This window comes from Lepisosteus platostomus, chromosome 9, assembly GCF_059453375.1.
Source record: "Lepisosteus platostomus isolate fLepPlt1 chromosome 9, fLepPlt1.hap1, whole genome shotgun sequence".
Lineage (NCBI taxonomy): Eukaryota > Metazoa > Chordata > Actinopteri > Semionotiformes > Lepisosteidae > Lepisosteus > Lepisosteus platostomus.
The window spans coordinates 8,541,588-8,558,932 of record NC_142619.1 but is presented as its reverse complement, the minus strand read 5'-3'; the positions used below and the strand labels follow the sequence as shown (position 1 = coordinate 8,558,932).

The window sequence follows — 17,345 nt, the reverse complement described above, 5'->3', positions numbered from 1 at the left end:
CATAAATTAAATAGAATACTGTACTATGTAAAATCCAGGCTCTAGTTTTTAAAATCCATTGAACTTCTCACCCCAACAATCTCAAACTTGGCATAGTGGTTCATTATTCCCTGAAAGGTTCTGGGTAAACATTACTGTATGGTTGACAGTTGGTCAAAGAAAACAAAATGAGAACTGGAAACATTGAGACAATAGGGGCATACACTGCCAATGCCAGCAGCCATATCACCCTGCAACTCACAACTGGCAACCCACTGAGGCTCAGAAGGTGTGAGCCTGGTCAGTACCTGGATAGGGAGACCTCCTGGTAAAAACTAAGGTTGCTGCTGGAAGAGGTGTTAGTGTGGCAAGCAGGGGGCACTCACCCTGTGGTCAATGTGGGTCCTAATGCCCCAGTATAGTGAGGGGGACAACAGGCAACGTCCATCGGATGGGACGTAAAACCGAGGTCCTGACACTCTGTGGTTATTAAAAATCCCAGGGTGTTTCTCGAAAAGAGTAGAGGTGTAACTCCAGCGTCAGGGCCAAATTTCCCATTGGCCTTTACCAGTCATGGCCTCCTAATAATCCCCATCCATTAATTGGCTTCATTACTCTGTTCTTTTCCTGACCGATAGCTGATGTGTGGTGAGCGTTCCTGCGCACTATGGCTGCCATCGCATAATCGAGGTGGGCCTGCACATTCAATTCAACTTTATTTGTCATTATACTTACACGGGTGCATAGTATAGTGAAAAGTGTTTCTCACTAGTCTCTCAGGTGCAGTACTGTATATAAATAGAACATCAGACAAGACAATAGACAGTAATACAATAACATTAACATTGCAAACAACAGTATGGTGGCAGTGCAAAATTGTCAAAAACCGTGCAAATACTCCAAACAGAGAAAAGTATACAAACGGGACAAAAATCAGTGCAAAAGTAATTCGGTGAACAGTGCAAAAATAACACGGCGATTAATAAATAGTACAACTAGTAGTTTTAAGTACAATTTCAGCTTACATTCAGTTGTACATTCAGTTGTCATTGTGGGTACAGGAAGAAGTGAGGAGAGATCATAGTATGATGGGAGGGAGTGGGGGCTTCACCAGCTTGACGGCTCTGGGGAAGAAGCTGTTTTGGAGTCTAGTTGTGTGCTACTGGAGCGACCGGAACCTTCTACCAGATGGTAGGTGGACAAACAAGTTATGACTGGGGTGAGTGGGGTCAGACATAATTTTGTTGGCTTTTTTCAAACTACTGGTGTTGTTGATTTCCTGGATGGATGGCACTGCCAATGATGTGTTGGGCTGTTTTGACCACCCGCTGCAGTGCCATAAGGTCGGATGCAGTGCAGTTGCTGTACCAGACTCTGATGCAGCTGGTCAGTATGCTCTCCACCGTACATCTGTAGAAATTGGTGAGGATATGTGGATGCAGGCGTATTTTCTTCAGCCTCCTCAGGAAGTACAGCCGCTGCCCATGTGAGCTCCTTAGAGATGTGAACACCTAGGAATTTGACGTTATTCACCATCTCCACCGCAGACCCTTCGATGTAGATGGGGGAATGGACTTTACCTTGTCTCCTGAAGTCAACGATCAGCTCTTTGGTTTTGCTGAAGTTGACACATACAGTAGGTTGCTGGTTTGGCAACAGTCTGCAAGTTGTTTTATCTCCTCCCTGTAGGCAGTCTCATCATTGTCAGTGATCAGGCCCACGACTGTGGTATTGTCAGCATACTTGATGATGGTGTTTGTGCTGAACTTGGCAGTACAGTCGTGGGTGAACAGGGAGTAAAGCAGTGGGCTGAGCACACAGCCTGGAGGGGCAACGGTGTTAAGGGTGAGAGTGTTGGAGGTGAGGTTGCCAATCCTGACAGTCTGGGGTCTGCTGGTGAGGAAGTCTAGGATCCAGCTACAGTGGGTGGTATCCAGAGCCCTGAGTTTGGTAGCAAGTTTTATGGGTATGATAATGTTAAATGTTGAGCTGTTCTTTTTATTCAGGTGGGTTAGTGTGGTGTGTAAAGCTATAGAGATAGCATCCTCCGCGGTGCGGTTTGTGCGATAGGTAAACTGGAGAGGATCAAGTGTTTTTTGGAATGCTAGCTTTAACGTGTGGAATAAGTAGTTTTTCAAAGCACTTCATTATGATGGGGGTGAGTGCAAAAGGGTGGTAGGCATTTAGGCATGTGGATGGTGATTTGTTTGGTACTGGCACGATGGTGGTTGTCTTGAAGCAGCTAGGTACAGTAGCCTGGGCCAAGGAAAGGTTGAAGATGTCAGTACAGACATCGGCTATCTGCCAGGCACATGTTCTGAGTACCAGGCCAGGGAGACCGTCAGGTCCAGCAGCTTTTCGTGTGTTCGCTCTACTTAGTGATTTCCACACATCTAGATTGGATAATGTGGGGGGTGGGGTGGTAGGGGAGTCAGTGGTGGTGGTGGAAGGGAGTCCCCATTACCTGTAAAGTGCTTTGAGTGGAGTGTCCAGAAAAGAACTATATCAATGTAAGCAAATATTATTGTTATTATTAATGGCCTTTGTTAGCCCTCTGATGCTGGTAAGCAGACACTGCACTCCTGTAAAAGACAACCTGATAGACAGGGAGCTGTGAGGCTCTGGCAGTTCTTGTCAGAAAAAGATTCCCGTCTGACTGCTGCACTCCCAAATGCGGATCCCTGCACTCCTCTTTATCAATCTCGGGCCTCCCCTCGTCACTCTGCTCCATTCGCCTGGAAACCTAGCAGCAAATTTTGTCAACTGCAAGTAGAATACTTCTAGCCATTTGGCATCATGATGACAACTGTCTTAAAACACCACCACCTCAGATATGTGCACCATCAATTTTCAAAATCTGGGATTCAGTTCATACTTTCTCCTGTTGTCTCTATATATCGTTCTTTCACTTTTGTTCTTGTTTTGTATGTTAAATTTAGCTGGCATATTTTTTTATTTTTAATGGCTATGCACATTTCCAGCTTCCATATCTTCCCCTGTCATCATCTCTGTATGTTGATAACATCTGAAATGCCAAAAAAGCACTAAAATCTGTATGTATGGTCACAGTTTTAACACCATAAAAATAAACATTGACAAATGTTTCACCTGTTAACAGAATATTATATACTGTAGATGTTAGTATTGTCTCTTCATTTACCTTGCATGAGTTCTTGGTTCTTGGTTGAGTCACAATCCAGCCAGGGGAATTGGATATAATATTAGCTGCCATTTATCTGACCAATAAAGATAAAGATCCACAAGCTACAACAGAAGGATCAAAACCTACATGTTGGAAAGGAGTGTTTCTTGGATCTCTGGATCGGTCCTCATTCCAAAAGAGGTTCCTCTTCTTTGGTGAGCATCTTCAAATTTCAAAATTGCTTTGACACAGCCTTGACTTTAAACTCAACACAAAGACAGAAATGGAGCATATCAGAACTGATAACTGATAATGGAGGCATTTCTTTTCACAAAGCATTATGGGTGTGTAGAACAAACTGCCCAGTCATGCATTGTGTCCTTAGTAATACACATACTGTATGCTTTGAATAACAGCACAAACACTCCCACAGGAACAAAAAGAGCCAACAGGATATTTCCCATCAGTATATTTTGAACAATAATTAAATTAAAAAAAATTTACATCTTAGGAAAGTGATGTAAAACGATGTCTTAAATATGTGGCCATTTTTCCTTCAAGGGAAATGAGGAACAGATGTGTTTAGCATGTATATCATCCTCTTAGTTGAATTTATTTTTGGTCCCTTAGTGCTAATTATGAGACGGATCACATGGTTTGTCCAGTGCTCGTGTCTATGATCTAAAACCAAACTGATATCACAATTTTCAACCTAGATTCAGCACTCCTGAAATGATGCTCCACCAAACATGTAGTCATTTCTGAGTGAGAAAGGCACTTGATTTATTTTTTGTTATTTATTTAGATTGTATCCAAAGTGACTGACTTCTGCATCCATTTTATAGCTTGGCATTTGACTAGAACCACCTGAGTGAAATACCTTGCTAAGTGATACAATAGCATTGTCCCTTCAACCTTCTAGTTAATGCTTAAGCCTCAACCCTACCTCCACACAATGGCCTTATAATTGACTTTTCAAACCTGTGCAGCTCATGAAAAGCCCATCATGCAACCTCATGTGCCTTTTCCCACCTAGATCCTAACAGATCTACAATAGAGTGTGTAACAGAGCACAGGGGGAGGTCCAGATTTTTGCCTTTCATGAAAGAGCAATGCTGGGGAAGCCATGAGGATGAAATGCCTTTGGTTTTATGGTCGTTAGATCCTCCAGCTTGTAAAAAAAAAACATAAAGTTGGATGGGAAATCCAGAAGCCTTGACAGGTGTTCACAGCAGAAGTGTCCCACCAGTAAAACATCTTGTAAAGTTTATGTATTTATTAAGAAATGGCAGAAGAGTGGGAACTTGATTATTTTAAATATGCAAATATAAAATTATCTGCATTATACTACCTTTCAAGACTAGGCATACAAGATCATTTTACAAAATTAAAAAATAAAGTTAATCTTGTAGGCAATCTGTTACACAGAATGCATTCAGGAAGAGAGAATTTTGGCATATATTAAAAAGAATCTAGTGTTATTAGCTTTCCTGATGAGCACCAGAACAGAGATTCACAGGTTAAAAGGGCAGTGATTGAAGGTTCTGGTCCCAGCTGCCTGAAAACACTTACAGTTGATGGAATGTAACATACAGATGAAGTGTATTACAAACTGTAATTTTGAAATAAACTGGACTTTCCAAAAATTATACATAAAGACAGACAAGACTTGCAAGGTTCTTACATTCTTCTAATTTTTGCCTAAGCTTATGTTGATTTTTTCACAAATGAAAATCTTAAAATATTAGTATACTAACTAGGCTGTAATGATAAAGGAATGCAATTAAATCTGTTTCATTAATCTTTTTCTCTTTTTCTCCATTTTCATCACTTTAATCTGAAAAGGAAAAGCTAATAATGATTAAACGTCAGTGATATAAATCATCATTAGAAAAGCTTAATGATCTATTAACCAGCCAGCTGGATCAAGCAGAGTTATCTTTCAAAAACCACAGAACACATATCAAGAGGAAACTGAATCTTCATTTCTCCTTAAAATGTTATTACTTATCCTAGTGTTTGAGAGAAAAACAGTTATGTGGCCCTATGATATCAAATATGATATTTTCCGCTTTGATTAATCCATGAGCTTTTTTAATTATATCATGTTCAGTAACCAAGCCTGTTTTAAATTTGTTGTTTTTTTCTCTAAATAATCCACTTCATTTTTATATTTTAAGTTGCTGAGAAGAAATAACACAAGCCTAGATAGTGTAAAAAATATTGGGAGTCCTTGACATAACTGCATATCTTTTCTAGGATTTTATTGTTGGTGGTGATGTTCTTCTTATACAGTGAAAAGCGCAAGTACTGGGACAGTGAAATGAAATGAAATGTTCATTTTTTATGGGTACTATTGAAATCTGTATTTGTATAGATATCTGTATCTTGCAAATCACAAGTTTTTTTTTCTTTTTTAAGACTGATGAGTTTATGATGCCCAATTTCTCTGCATTTTTTCTAATTGAAATTTTCTTTTCTTTTTGCTTTTTGTCATAGACTACTCTCTAGTCTTCATCTTGGATAATGCCTTCCTATTCAAATTTCATTAGTACACAGCAAAATTGAATTTCACTTTCACTTCACTCTCCCAACACATACAGTACACTTTTCAGTATGTGAGCATTGCCTTGTTTAAAATGCTTCTTAAAAAAAAACTTGAGAAAGAAAGCATTATATTCACTGACCTTTATATCACTGATTCTAACAATTAGCAGAGATTTTAATAAAAAGATATTGCTTTATTTGAATGTGCTCTTAGGTAATTAACATAGCAATCTCACAGAGGATTCATAACCATGTTACAATAGCATGGTTATAATAGCAATAGCATCCTTAGATCTTTCATAACCCTTTTTAAAAAGACAGAACAAGAAAAAAATAAAAATGACCCTAACCTAAACACTAACCTTACCCTCAACCCTGTCCCTAACTCTAACACATTCTATCAACTCTGCTCTGAAAAATGTCATGACTTATTAGGAATACTGCATTTTGTATTTTTCAATCTTGTCATAGTTTCATATGTATTCCTTGTGTTATGCTGCCTATTTAAGATTATTTATGAACACATTCAGGCACAATTTGCACAGTATGTAACTGAAAATGAATGTGCGCTTGCTACAGGTCAAATACAGTTTATATATTAACAGTATTGATGCATACATATCCAGCTATTTGCGCTTTTTGTTTTGGAAAAGCAGATCACATTTAAAAAGAATATAAAATGACATTTCTTTACTGCTAATAGGAAATATGATGCTTAGCAAATGTTTAAACATCTGGTCATGTTGTCATTACATAAATACATATGTCTGGTTATTTTTTACTATATTTTGATTTCCTTGGGGCTTCAAAGGATGTGTTTTGCCAACATTTGTGAAAATTAAGAGGTGAATTTTCCCTTTAAATTGTTATTTTCTCCTCAGTTTTAATATAAAAATTAATAAGTCTATTACTTTCTGTTTTCTCTGGGTCTTTCCCTATGTAATCATTTTTATTAATTTCCTTCTCAGTTACATGATATTCACCATAGATTCAGAAATCACAAAACTATTCATGCTTGTAGAGAAGCAGGAAATTCAGAGTACATTTTTTAATTCATTTCAGGATTTTGGAAAGTATATAACGCAGTGTTTAGCATTGCTGCCTCACAGCACTGGGGCCCTGGCTCTATTCCAGGGGAGCTATCTGCACGGTGTTTGTATGTTCTCCACATGTTCTTGTGGGTTTCCTGCCACAGACCAAACACATGCTTGTGAGTTAATTGGCTTCTGTAAAAACTGTCCCTGGTGTGAGTGTGTGCATGTCCTGTGATGGACAGGCATCCTGTCCAGAATATCTTGACTTGCACCCAATTCTTACCAGGTTAGGCTCTGGTTCCCCCTGTGACCCAGTACTGGATTATGTGGACTAGTCAAAAGTTAGCCAGCAGCTATATCACCCTACAAATCACTATTGGCAAGCCACTGAAGCTTGGCAGGAGCTGAAATTGCCAGGACCTGGATGGGAGACCTGTGAAAGCTAAGGCTGCTGCTGGAAGTGGTGTTAGTGGGGCCAGTAGGGAGCGCTTACCCTACATTCTGTGTGGGTCCTAATGTCCAGTATAGTGACGTGGAGACTATTGTAAAAATGTACCGTCCTTTGGATGAGATGTAAAACAGAGTTCCTGACTCTCTGTGGTCTCTAAAAATCCCAGGGTGTTTCTCGAAAAGAATAGGGCAGTTACCCTGGCCAAATCTCCCACTGGCCTTACCCGAACTTGGCCTCCTTATAATCCACATCCCTGAATTGGCTGATAGCTGATGTGTGGTGAGCGTACTGTTTGGCTAACATTGCATCATCCAGGTGGGGGCTGCACATTGGTGGTGGTGGAGGGGAGTCCCCATTACCTGTAAAGCGCTTTGAGTGGAGTGTCCAGAAATTATTATTATTATTATTATTATTATTATTATTATTATTATTATTAAAAGGCAGTAAAGGTACTTGCTATAGTAGACATTGCTATTGCTGATTCTAACTCTCCTATAGGCATATAGGTTTCCTATAAGTATAAGTCACCCTGGATCCCAGCCCATGGAAAACAGCGAGCATGTCCAAGGAAAGCATGCGCAGTCTATGAGCTCTCTGACCTGGTTCATGGGGCATAGCGTTAAACCCAGCTATTAACCAAATACAAATTCTGCACTGGTAACATATTAAATGAATTTGTAAAAAAGGTATTGGCATGGCTGTGCAGTTGCAGTTTTGTGTACTTTAACTCACTCATAAAACATCTCTTTGATGCTTATCAGGGGTGTCTTTGTTCCTGTGCTGCAGCACAATCATAATAGCCATGAGGCCTGAGCAGTGACATCATTGTAATTATCAGGGATTATTTCTGACATGTGATCCAGAAGCAAATATTATCCTGTTTTTTTAACTCACCAGCAGGACTCATCTACTGTATGCCTCTTAACTCCCCAATACTTCTCACTGTATTGAGAGCCGAAACACCCAGTGAGAAGTAGCTATAGTGACAGTAGATTTGATCTGCAGAGCTTTAGCCCTAAGACCAGTTTAATCTTGTGACTTTGAAGGCCTTGAGGAGTACATGCATTCTGTTATGAAACCGCTCCCAGTGACTCATCATGGTGTGATGCATTTGTAGGGCAGACCATGTGCTGAAGACCCCCTCCACCCTCCACAGTGCCCTTGACTGAGGCAGGACATGTGTTAAAACAGACTAATAATATTGCGCAGTGAAACTCTAGATGAGCCTGGGTCTGTTACTCGGGGACAAGTGTACAAGCAAATGAAAAAAGAGCAAAACCATTTTCTTCTGGGTCACTTGAACTTCATGGTTTTCTTGAGCTTTTAAATACACCATCTGACTGTTATGTTTCTGGTTTTCTCTGTTTTTCCAGCTATTGGGGTGCAACTCAGGCTAGAGCTGCTGGAGAGGATCTTCTGGACAGCAACACGACAGGTGTGTAATCCCCTTACAGCAGTACACACGCACGTGAACACACACAAAAATGCTGCTTTGGCCCCCCGAGCACCTTTCATAAATGGTGTCGATGGAAGTTACTTTTAAAAAGAAATCCATTCTTGAAGTTATTTGTGTACTATTTTTTTTTAATTAACAAGATGCTGGAGGAAAATGTGTTTATAAGGTTATTAGGAATCAATGAATAATGAACAACTATATACCTCATCGATTGCCATAAGCGATGACTTTTTAACATAGTTTAACAAAAAGTCTTACTGCTGGCCATTATTTTGGTCTGTTAGTGAGATGAAGTAACCCCCTTACCGTGTCCTGCGCTTTAACATGCAGTCTGTGGCCCATTATTCACCCCCTGGCTGGATAAATGTGGTCTCTTTAACAGTTTCTCCCTCTAGATTACCCTTGGCAACCAAGGTAATTTTTTCTTACTGCTAGCACCAATATAGTAAATAATATAATAGCCACAACAAAGAAGCTTACACTATGCTTGTTAGGTACAATAACTAACTGAGTGAACAGTGTTTAAATTATGTCGTTATCTGAACGGGACAAAATTTGCAGTTGCAGTCTGCTTTCCCTATACCAAGCTCTTTCAGTGCAGTTTGCATTGAACACACTGATAGACTCTAAAGAACTTAAAATGAATCACAGGCAGTATTTTACAGACCAGGCTCTTATGAGGCAAGGACACCTGAAGAAGGAACTTATCCACAAACGTAAACTTTACAATAAACGATAAGAAGTCTAATTTGGGAAGGTCTGGCTATTTTAATGCATTAGATAAAAACAAACAAAATGTTGAGAAATCAATTGTATCAGTTTTATGCAATTCATACATTTATTCATACAACCGACATTTACATTCCCTTATCATTACGGTCAGTTGATCACTCATGGCAAAGATATTGCACACTGTACCATTTAAATTCTATTTAATTTCTCCTCACACTTAAAGCTTATTTTAATTACATTACAACACAAAAAGGTATGAATAATAAGTATGAAAAAAATGAATTTTATGTGAAAATTTAATCTGTGGTTAGAGCTAAGCGAAAATAAACTCAGTGAGGCCTACCATATCAGTAGTTAAATATTGGTCTTTGTAATAATTTTGACAAACTTCAACCCAACCACATGGCTTCTGCTGTTAAGGATGAAAAATGACAATAACAAAACAAAGTCAAATCCATCACAAAGGAAATTCAGCAAAACGTTTTTTGTCTGACCCACCCACTACAAAAGGGAGGTATTTTTAAGTTACAGTGTCCTAAACTGTCTGCTGATTCCTGCTAGTTTTCATTAATACAGTTTATTTCCCCAGCAAAGAGAATGGCAAATTCAAGCAATATGGTGTTGTTTGGAAATTAGGACAATAGGCAGATGTTATTTACTGTATCTGCCCCAATTTTTTTTCTGCTACCAAATGGCGTTTTAGTCACCTTCTGCCAAACTTTACCTTTGAAGCAGAAATGAAGGAAGAGGAATTTGTACATTAGTTTTGCTTGTTTTTATTTTTCCTAGAGACTCTTCCACACGTGAACGTAATCTTGGTAAAGATTTAGATGCTACTCCTGATTTAAATAGAGTACAAATGAAATTCCTGCAAAAACTGCTTTTTTTTTCTTAAAATGTCTTCTGTTGGAGAGGTTGCAGAACTTGCAGAAAATAATGAGGAGGCAGGGGTAGAAGGCACAATTCTAAGGAAATGTATTTTAAAATAGTGGGTTATGGCGTTCACAAAGATGAGACTAGGTGGAAGTAAGGGGACTAAAATAAGCCTAAAGTGATTACGAGACTTGAAAAAAGCCCTTTAAATTTTGGAATAAGGCGATATGACCACTAATTTATTTGTGCAGTATGTAAAAATAATGCAAAGGATTAAAACAGCAAATGGAAACCTTATCGCATTTTTGTATTCTCTTGTACTTTTTAATTTCCCTATGACTTTACAAAGTTCAAATACGAAACAGAAACTGGCTGTAGAAAATGAACAGACTTCTCAATTAGGTTGGATGTTAAGACCAGCAGTCACAATAAACTATGTGTATGCATATTAATGGGTTATTTGATTAGTCATAGCACTACGAAAGACAGTACTGTGTTATGACTGCTCATCTTTTTGCACACATAAAGTCAGAGCTGGCTAGCTGTATCACCTATAAGGAGACAGTGACATCTCTTGTAGTACTGCGATTGGGAGAAAAGGTAATTAACTATATAATTCATTAGGTAGAGTAGATCCACAGTATTTAAAAATTAAAGAAAATTGGGAAAACAGGATGCAAGGGCGTGTGTCACCTACCCTCAAGATCTGTTTCCTTCTCTGTACAAAATGCTGCAGAACGCCTGTCTCTGTAGCCTCATCAAGCTGGCCAGTTGTTCTGAAGTCCACTTTAGCTGTTTGTGGATTCCTGCTGGATATTACAGTGACACAGTGGCTACCATTGCTGCTCATAGCTCTGAGGCCCTGGGTACAATTCCAGGGGTGCTGTCTACATGGAGTTTGTATGTTCTCTGCCTGTTGCATTAGCTTCCTCCAGGTGCTCTGGTTTCTTCCCATAGACAAACTGGTAGATTAAGCTGCTTGTGGGAAAACTGGCCCTGGTGTGAGTGTGTGTGTTTGCACCTGTGTGTTTCCTGTGATGGACTAGGATCCCATCCAGGGTGTTTCCTACGGTGTGCCTGTTGCTTGCTGAGATAGGCTCCCACAAACCTGTATTGGGTTAAGCAGTTAAGCAGTTAGCAATTGGATGGATGGATGGATGGATTCCTGTCTAGGTCTCAGAGTGAGTATCTGCATGAATTTGGAAGCCTTCTAAAACCTGAAAATGCACTTTATATTAAACAGTGTAATTATCATGTTGGATAGAAGGGGTTCCATTCGTTTATAGCATTTTGACAAAGCTTAACTGTTGTTGTTCGTTGCAGAATTATTTTGCTCTATTTAAAATACTAGAGCAAAAATCTGAGGTTTTCAAGAGTGCGCTCCACATTCTCATTAGCAAGATAAGACTCCTGAAGAACTTAGTTTTGCATTTTAAATCCCTCCACATACAGTACTTATTTATTATTCCAACAATTGATATTTATTTCTAATATGTAGTTTACACCCTACTGTTCCATTCATAAAATACAGTATCTGCAGTTAAAGACTATCTTGTTTTTATTAGGCAAAATTAGGCAAATTAACTCCAAAAAGCCAAACACTTTCTTGCCAAACACTCCGTCAGAGCAGAAAAGCATAATTAATCCAGAAAGATGGAGGAAATCCATTTGGTATCCTCTTTACATTTTTTATAATAAAAGAGGATGACATCTTTATGTAACTAAATTTCTACTTCAGATTTCCCCCTGGCCTTAATGATAGTGCAGGCCAGTGACTGAGACTTCTGAAATATATACTGTCTCTGACATATAAAATACATTGCAAAATATTGTACAAAACTATAAAAAAAATATTCTATTGCACGCTGACCCCTTTTTAAGATAGCTGTGCCTAAGTGCAGTGTTTGTACTATACCCAGTCTGCTGTGCTTCCCTGAAATGTTGCAGTCCAAATGTTTCTGTTATGTAAGAGTCTTACTCAACAGAAATAGCATCCATGAATCTCTCATCTTCGTTTTAAAACACTGGGATGTGAAATGTGAAGTCTGAGTAAAATTAGTGACTTGTGTGTTGAAAACCATAAGCTTGCTTTTGTTTTGGACCTAAATTGGATTAATTTTCTCACAATTGCACTGTTGTCAAAGAATGAACAACGGAAGAATATCCTGCCAAAGGGAACGTGTAATTATTAACAGTTGTAGCTTAAAGTCGAAGGATTCTTCCCAATTTTTAATATTCAAAGTGACTTGAAGAATTAGCTATTTTTTGTTAACAGCAATACACCGTTAATGTACTGTGTTTGCAATAAAATATTTTTGGGTATGTTGGAAAGGATCATAATAATAATAATAATAATAATTGCTTACACTTATATAGCGCTTTTCTGGACACTCCACTCAAAGCGCTTTACAGGTAATGGGGACTCCCCTCCACCACCACCAATGTGCAGCATCCACCTGGATGATGCGACGGCAGCCATAGTGCGCCAGAACACTCACCACACATCAGCTATCAGTGGGGAGGAGAGCAGAGAAATGTAGCCAATTCATAGAGGGGGATTATTAGGAGGCCATGATTAGTAAGGGCCAATTGGAAATTTGGCCAGGACACCGGGGTTACACCCCTACTCTTTTCGAGAAACGCCCTGGGATTTTTAATGACCACAGAGAGTCAGGACCTCGGTTTTACGTCTCATCCGAAGGACGGCGCCTGTTTACAGTATAGTGTCCCCGTCACTATACTGGGGCATTAGGACCCACATGGACCGCAGGGTGAGCGCCCCCCGCTGGCCCCACTAACACCTCTTCCAGCAGCAACCTTAGTTTTTCCCAGGAGGTCTCCCATCATACTCCCATCATACTCTTTAGCATTTTCATTTTTCACTCCACAATTAGTGAAAGAGATCACAAGGACTCCAAAACTGCTCACATTGGCTCCAGCGTCCAACATGATGTTTCAAATCTATGAAATGGCTTTAAAAATACAACATTTATTAAAGGTATACAATTTTTTCACTGCAGTTTGTAAGCCCAGTTCCATATAATTTTTCAGACAGAAGGTTTAAAAGCAAATTGACACGCAAATTGACAAGCGTCTTCCACATGAAAATGAATCTACTCTCATGTACTGTAGCACACAGAAAGCTGGTTGGTCAATTTGTCAAATAATTAAAAGCAACTTGAAGTGTTACAGGTAACCTGAGTGAATTAACAATAAAGGTAGACTGCAGATGCCGTTAAGGCTATTTAAACAATTTAAAATGAAAACATTGTACTTTTAGGGCCACAAATGCAAAGCTCTTCTTCACAAAAAGTGCTTGGCTGTGTGTTTAACAAATTTTTGGTGATCTCTTCACTGGCATCATGATTTATGCATGCAAGCTTCTGTGCTATCTTCAGCATGGACAGTATTCACATTTACGTTTAATTTGCTCTTTCTTGGAAATAGAAAGCATCAAAGTGAGTTCCATTTAACAGGAATGTTACATTTCATACTTTAGAAGTTGCAGAATTCTGAAATGGCATTAAATTAGCTAGAACATCCTAGAACATTTTCTAAACATAACAAAACTAAAGTTAGAAGTGACAACCAGGAATGGTGAGGATTTTCCCAGCCTTATTAACTAGATTCCAGTAGTCTTGACGGTAGGAAAGGGATTTTGTGATGAAAAACCCACTAGAAAGAAACACAGGTTCTCAACAGGCCAGATGTTGTCACATAATGTAGCATTCCAAAACAATGTGTACTAGTCTGTCCTTATTAATAATAATAATTCCTTATTATATACAGTAGTGCTTTTCTGGACGCTTCACTCAAAGCGTTTAACAGGTAATGGGACTCCCCTCCACCACCACCAATGTGCAGCATCCACCTGGATGATGTGACGGCAGCCATAGTACACCAGTACACTCACCACAAATCAGTGGGGATTACCAGCTATAGATGGGGGTTATTAGGAGGCCATGACTGTTAAAGGCCAGTGGGAAATTTGGCCAGGATGCCTGGACAACACCCCTACTCTTTTCAAGAAATGCCCCAGGATTTTTAGGGAACACAGAGAGTCAGGACCCTGGTTTTTAATCTCTGCCAAAGGACAGCACCTTTTTACAGTATAGCATGGGCCCACACAGACCACAGAGTGAGCACCCCCTACTGGTCCCACTAGGACCTCTACCAGCAGCAGTCTTAGCTTTCCCATGAGGTCTCCCATCCAGGTACTGACCAGGCTCACACCTGCTGAGCTTCAGTGGGTTGCTAGTGGTAAGCTGCAGGGTGACATGGCTGCTGGCTGCTGTTGTTAGTGATTACAAGCAGTTACACAGTTGAAAAATAAAGGGCACATGGCTCTCTGTCTTACAATGTTTGTGGGTAAGTCAAAACTATGCAGCAGTCATCTCTAGAAAAAAAATACCTTGCTACTGTATTAACCCCACCACACATCTATACCAGGCTTTGCTGTTCACAACTTGTCATACTCTAACCAAATTATTTCTGTATTTCTGTTTTGTTTTCCTGCATGCTGCCTGCACTCTGCATGTCTCCTCACAGCCCAATGACACTGATGTAAGTAGACAGAAGTGCTTTTTACAGGAATACAATTAACAGCTTCGGTTGCCTGGTGCCTCTGTGCCGAAGTACAGTCTAGTATTGCTTTATGTGAACACAGTCTTTTGTATGACACCAGTTTCTGTATACCTGCACATCAGTGTAACACAATCTTACATTCTTGATTTTCAACAGCTTTACCAGAGCTACAGTATATTGCCACTGTTCAAAGCATGTATATCTTTGCCATACTGTCCACAGATACAATCCTTCATATATTTTGTATTGAGTTGCATTTTACTAATCACAACCCTGCCTTTCCTGGCTTGTTGCAACATTAATTTACATTAGTTTCTCTCTATCCTAGGAGCAATTTGCCTACCAAAAGGGCAGAATGACAACGTAACCACACTTAGCAGAGTACAACTGGAAACAAATATGCTCTTGGGCTATTAAATGCCTTTTTTAACAGTTACTCCCATAGATACAATCTAAAATAATGAGATTCGCTTTTCTTCAAGAGGAGATAATATTTTGCTTTACTGCTTTTGCTTTGGGTGGGACATTGAATTATTAGCTTTGTGTGCTTTGGAATGTTTTGGAATGTTTTGGGTTCTGTCTGCGGACACTGTTGTTGTACCCTTGAGCAAAATCATTTATCCAAATAGATAACAGCATTGCCTGGGGTTAACTCTGCAATGCACCAGTGTCCCATCCTGGGGAGGGTTACAGTATGTACTCTCAGTTTGACTAACACTACAGAAAAACCAAAGTGGCCTGATGAGTTACTAGGCTCGAGCACAGACTTTAATTTTTACTCAAGCAATCAACAGTTTGTGACACATGGAGGTTACATAAAGACTTATTCCTTGGATCTCAAGGTGTTATGGATTTGAGAGGCCTAGAGATCCTGGATTGTGACAGGTGATGACTGGAACTTGGGGTCGCTAAACAAGACTTGGCATTTTGGCAGTCTTGAAAAGGCTTTCTGTCAGAGCAAGTAAAATAGTGGCATTACATAGCTGAAAGGCTTTAAAAAAGGTGTCACAGCTTCTAATACAGTATATAAGAACGTGTAGGCCCTGTGCTTTAATCTCTTTAATTATAAGAATGTTTAAACTCTTTAGCAGATGGTGCTGGTCAGAAACAGGACAGTACAATTGGTGTCTCTCTGGGTTCTTGCTAAGCATGTTTACAATGTTCTTTGAGTTGATGGGATAACCGGGTTTGTCCCTGGATTTCATTATGATTCTTTCTGACTCATTGCTTTTTTATGTGATGCAATTTATTTGTCCTTGATTCCTCAGACTATGTTTCGCAATTAGTCATGAACTCGGAGAGTCTTATATGATTATTTTGGATGCATAATTACCACTTGCTCTATTTTCACATCAGTACTGTACATTTCCTTACATGGCTTTATTTTTTTTTGTGTCGTCTGAAATCAATTAGCTCAGACTGAGCCCCAGGACAGAGTCACACTTCAATTTACCATTCGAACATGCAGAATGGAGATAAGCACTTTGATTGATGATGGCAGCAGCCACATGCATTTAAGAAACGCCTCATGTTTTTATTTCTTTCATGGACTTTTTGCCTCTCAGTATACTTGATTATTTCTAGCTTACCTTGTAAATGAGCCAACACCCATTTTAAAAAGCCAGTGAAATGCCAAAAAGCCAAACTAGAAACCACGAAGATGCAAATAACATTAAGTAGCTTTACAGAATATAACAGGTTGGCACAGTGAAACCATGGTTAGCATTGCTCCTTTGCATCACTGGGTTCCTGGGTTCAATTCCTGGGAGTCTACCTGTGTGGAGTTTGTACTGTATGTTCTCCCCAGTTCCTATGGGTTTCCTCTGGGTGATCCAGTTGCCTCCCTCAGCCCAAAGACATGCTGGTAGGTTAATTGGCTTCTGTAAAATTGGCCCTGGTGTGAGTGTGTATGTCTTTGTCTTCACGTGCCCTGCAATGGACTGGCATCCCATCCAGGGTGTATCCCACCTTGTGCCCACTGGTCACTGGGATACCCTCGGGACCAGCGTGACCCCGAATTGAATAAGGGATTAATGAAAATGATGTGAGATGAAAATATAACATTATTAACAATAATTAATCAAATATATCAGGTGGGTAGCTGCGTCAGCATGCGTAGGCTGCAAAGGAACAAGTAATAGGTTTATTCCATGCAGAAAAGAGAAGAAAGAAAACAACTTTTCAGTGGTGGAGTCTTCTTCAGGTACACACCTGAAGAAGGCTCCATGGCCGAAACGTTATGTTTTCTTTCTTCTCTTTCCAGCATGGAATAAACCTATATTACTTGTTCATTAATAAAATATAGGTGTGTTGAAGAAAGCAAAAGGTAGAGGATTTCAGAACTTTACTTTAATTCTTTTATCCATCCATTTTTGGCAGTTTTATCAATACAGGGTCAATGGGGGAGCTGAAGCCTATCCCAGCAAGCAATGGGCGCAGGGATGCACCCTGGACGGGACACCAGCCCATTGCAAGGCACACACTCACACCAGGAATGATTTTCCCCAGACGTCATTTAACCTAACAATATGTTTTTGGAGTGCGGGA

General features: G+C 39.5%; 1 protein-coding gene across 7 annotated transcripts in view; it reads left to right on the top strand.

Annotated features, from left to right (window-relative positions):
• Nucleotides 1-17,345, top strand: part of LOC148654510 (voltage-dependent calcium channel subunit alpha-2/delta-4-like) — a 201,842-nt gene that overhangs the window by 143,266 nt on the left and 41,231 nt on the right. For 4 of the 7 annotated variants that reach the window (XM_088646805.1, XM_088646807.1, XM_088646806.1 and 1 more), the window contains 2 exons: nt 8,527-8,588; nt 14,763-14,777. In XM_088646805.1, the coding sequence (XP_088502931.1) occupies nt 8,527-8,588; nt 14,763-14,777 (77 nt within the window). The remainder of the gene's footprint in view (nt 1-8,526; nt 8,589-14,762; nt 14,778-17,345) is intronic. The other 3 variants (XM_088646809.1, XM_088646808.1, XM_088646804.1) reach the window with 1 other exon arrangement.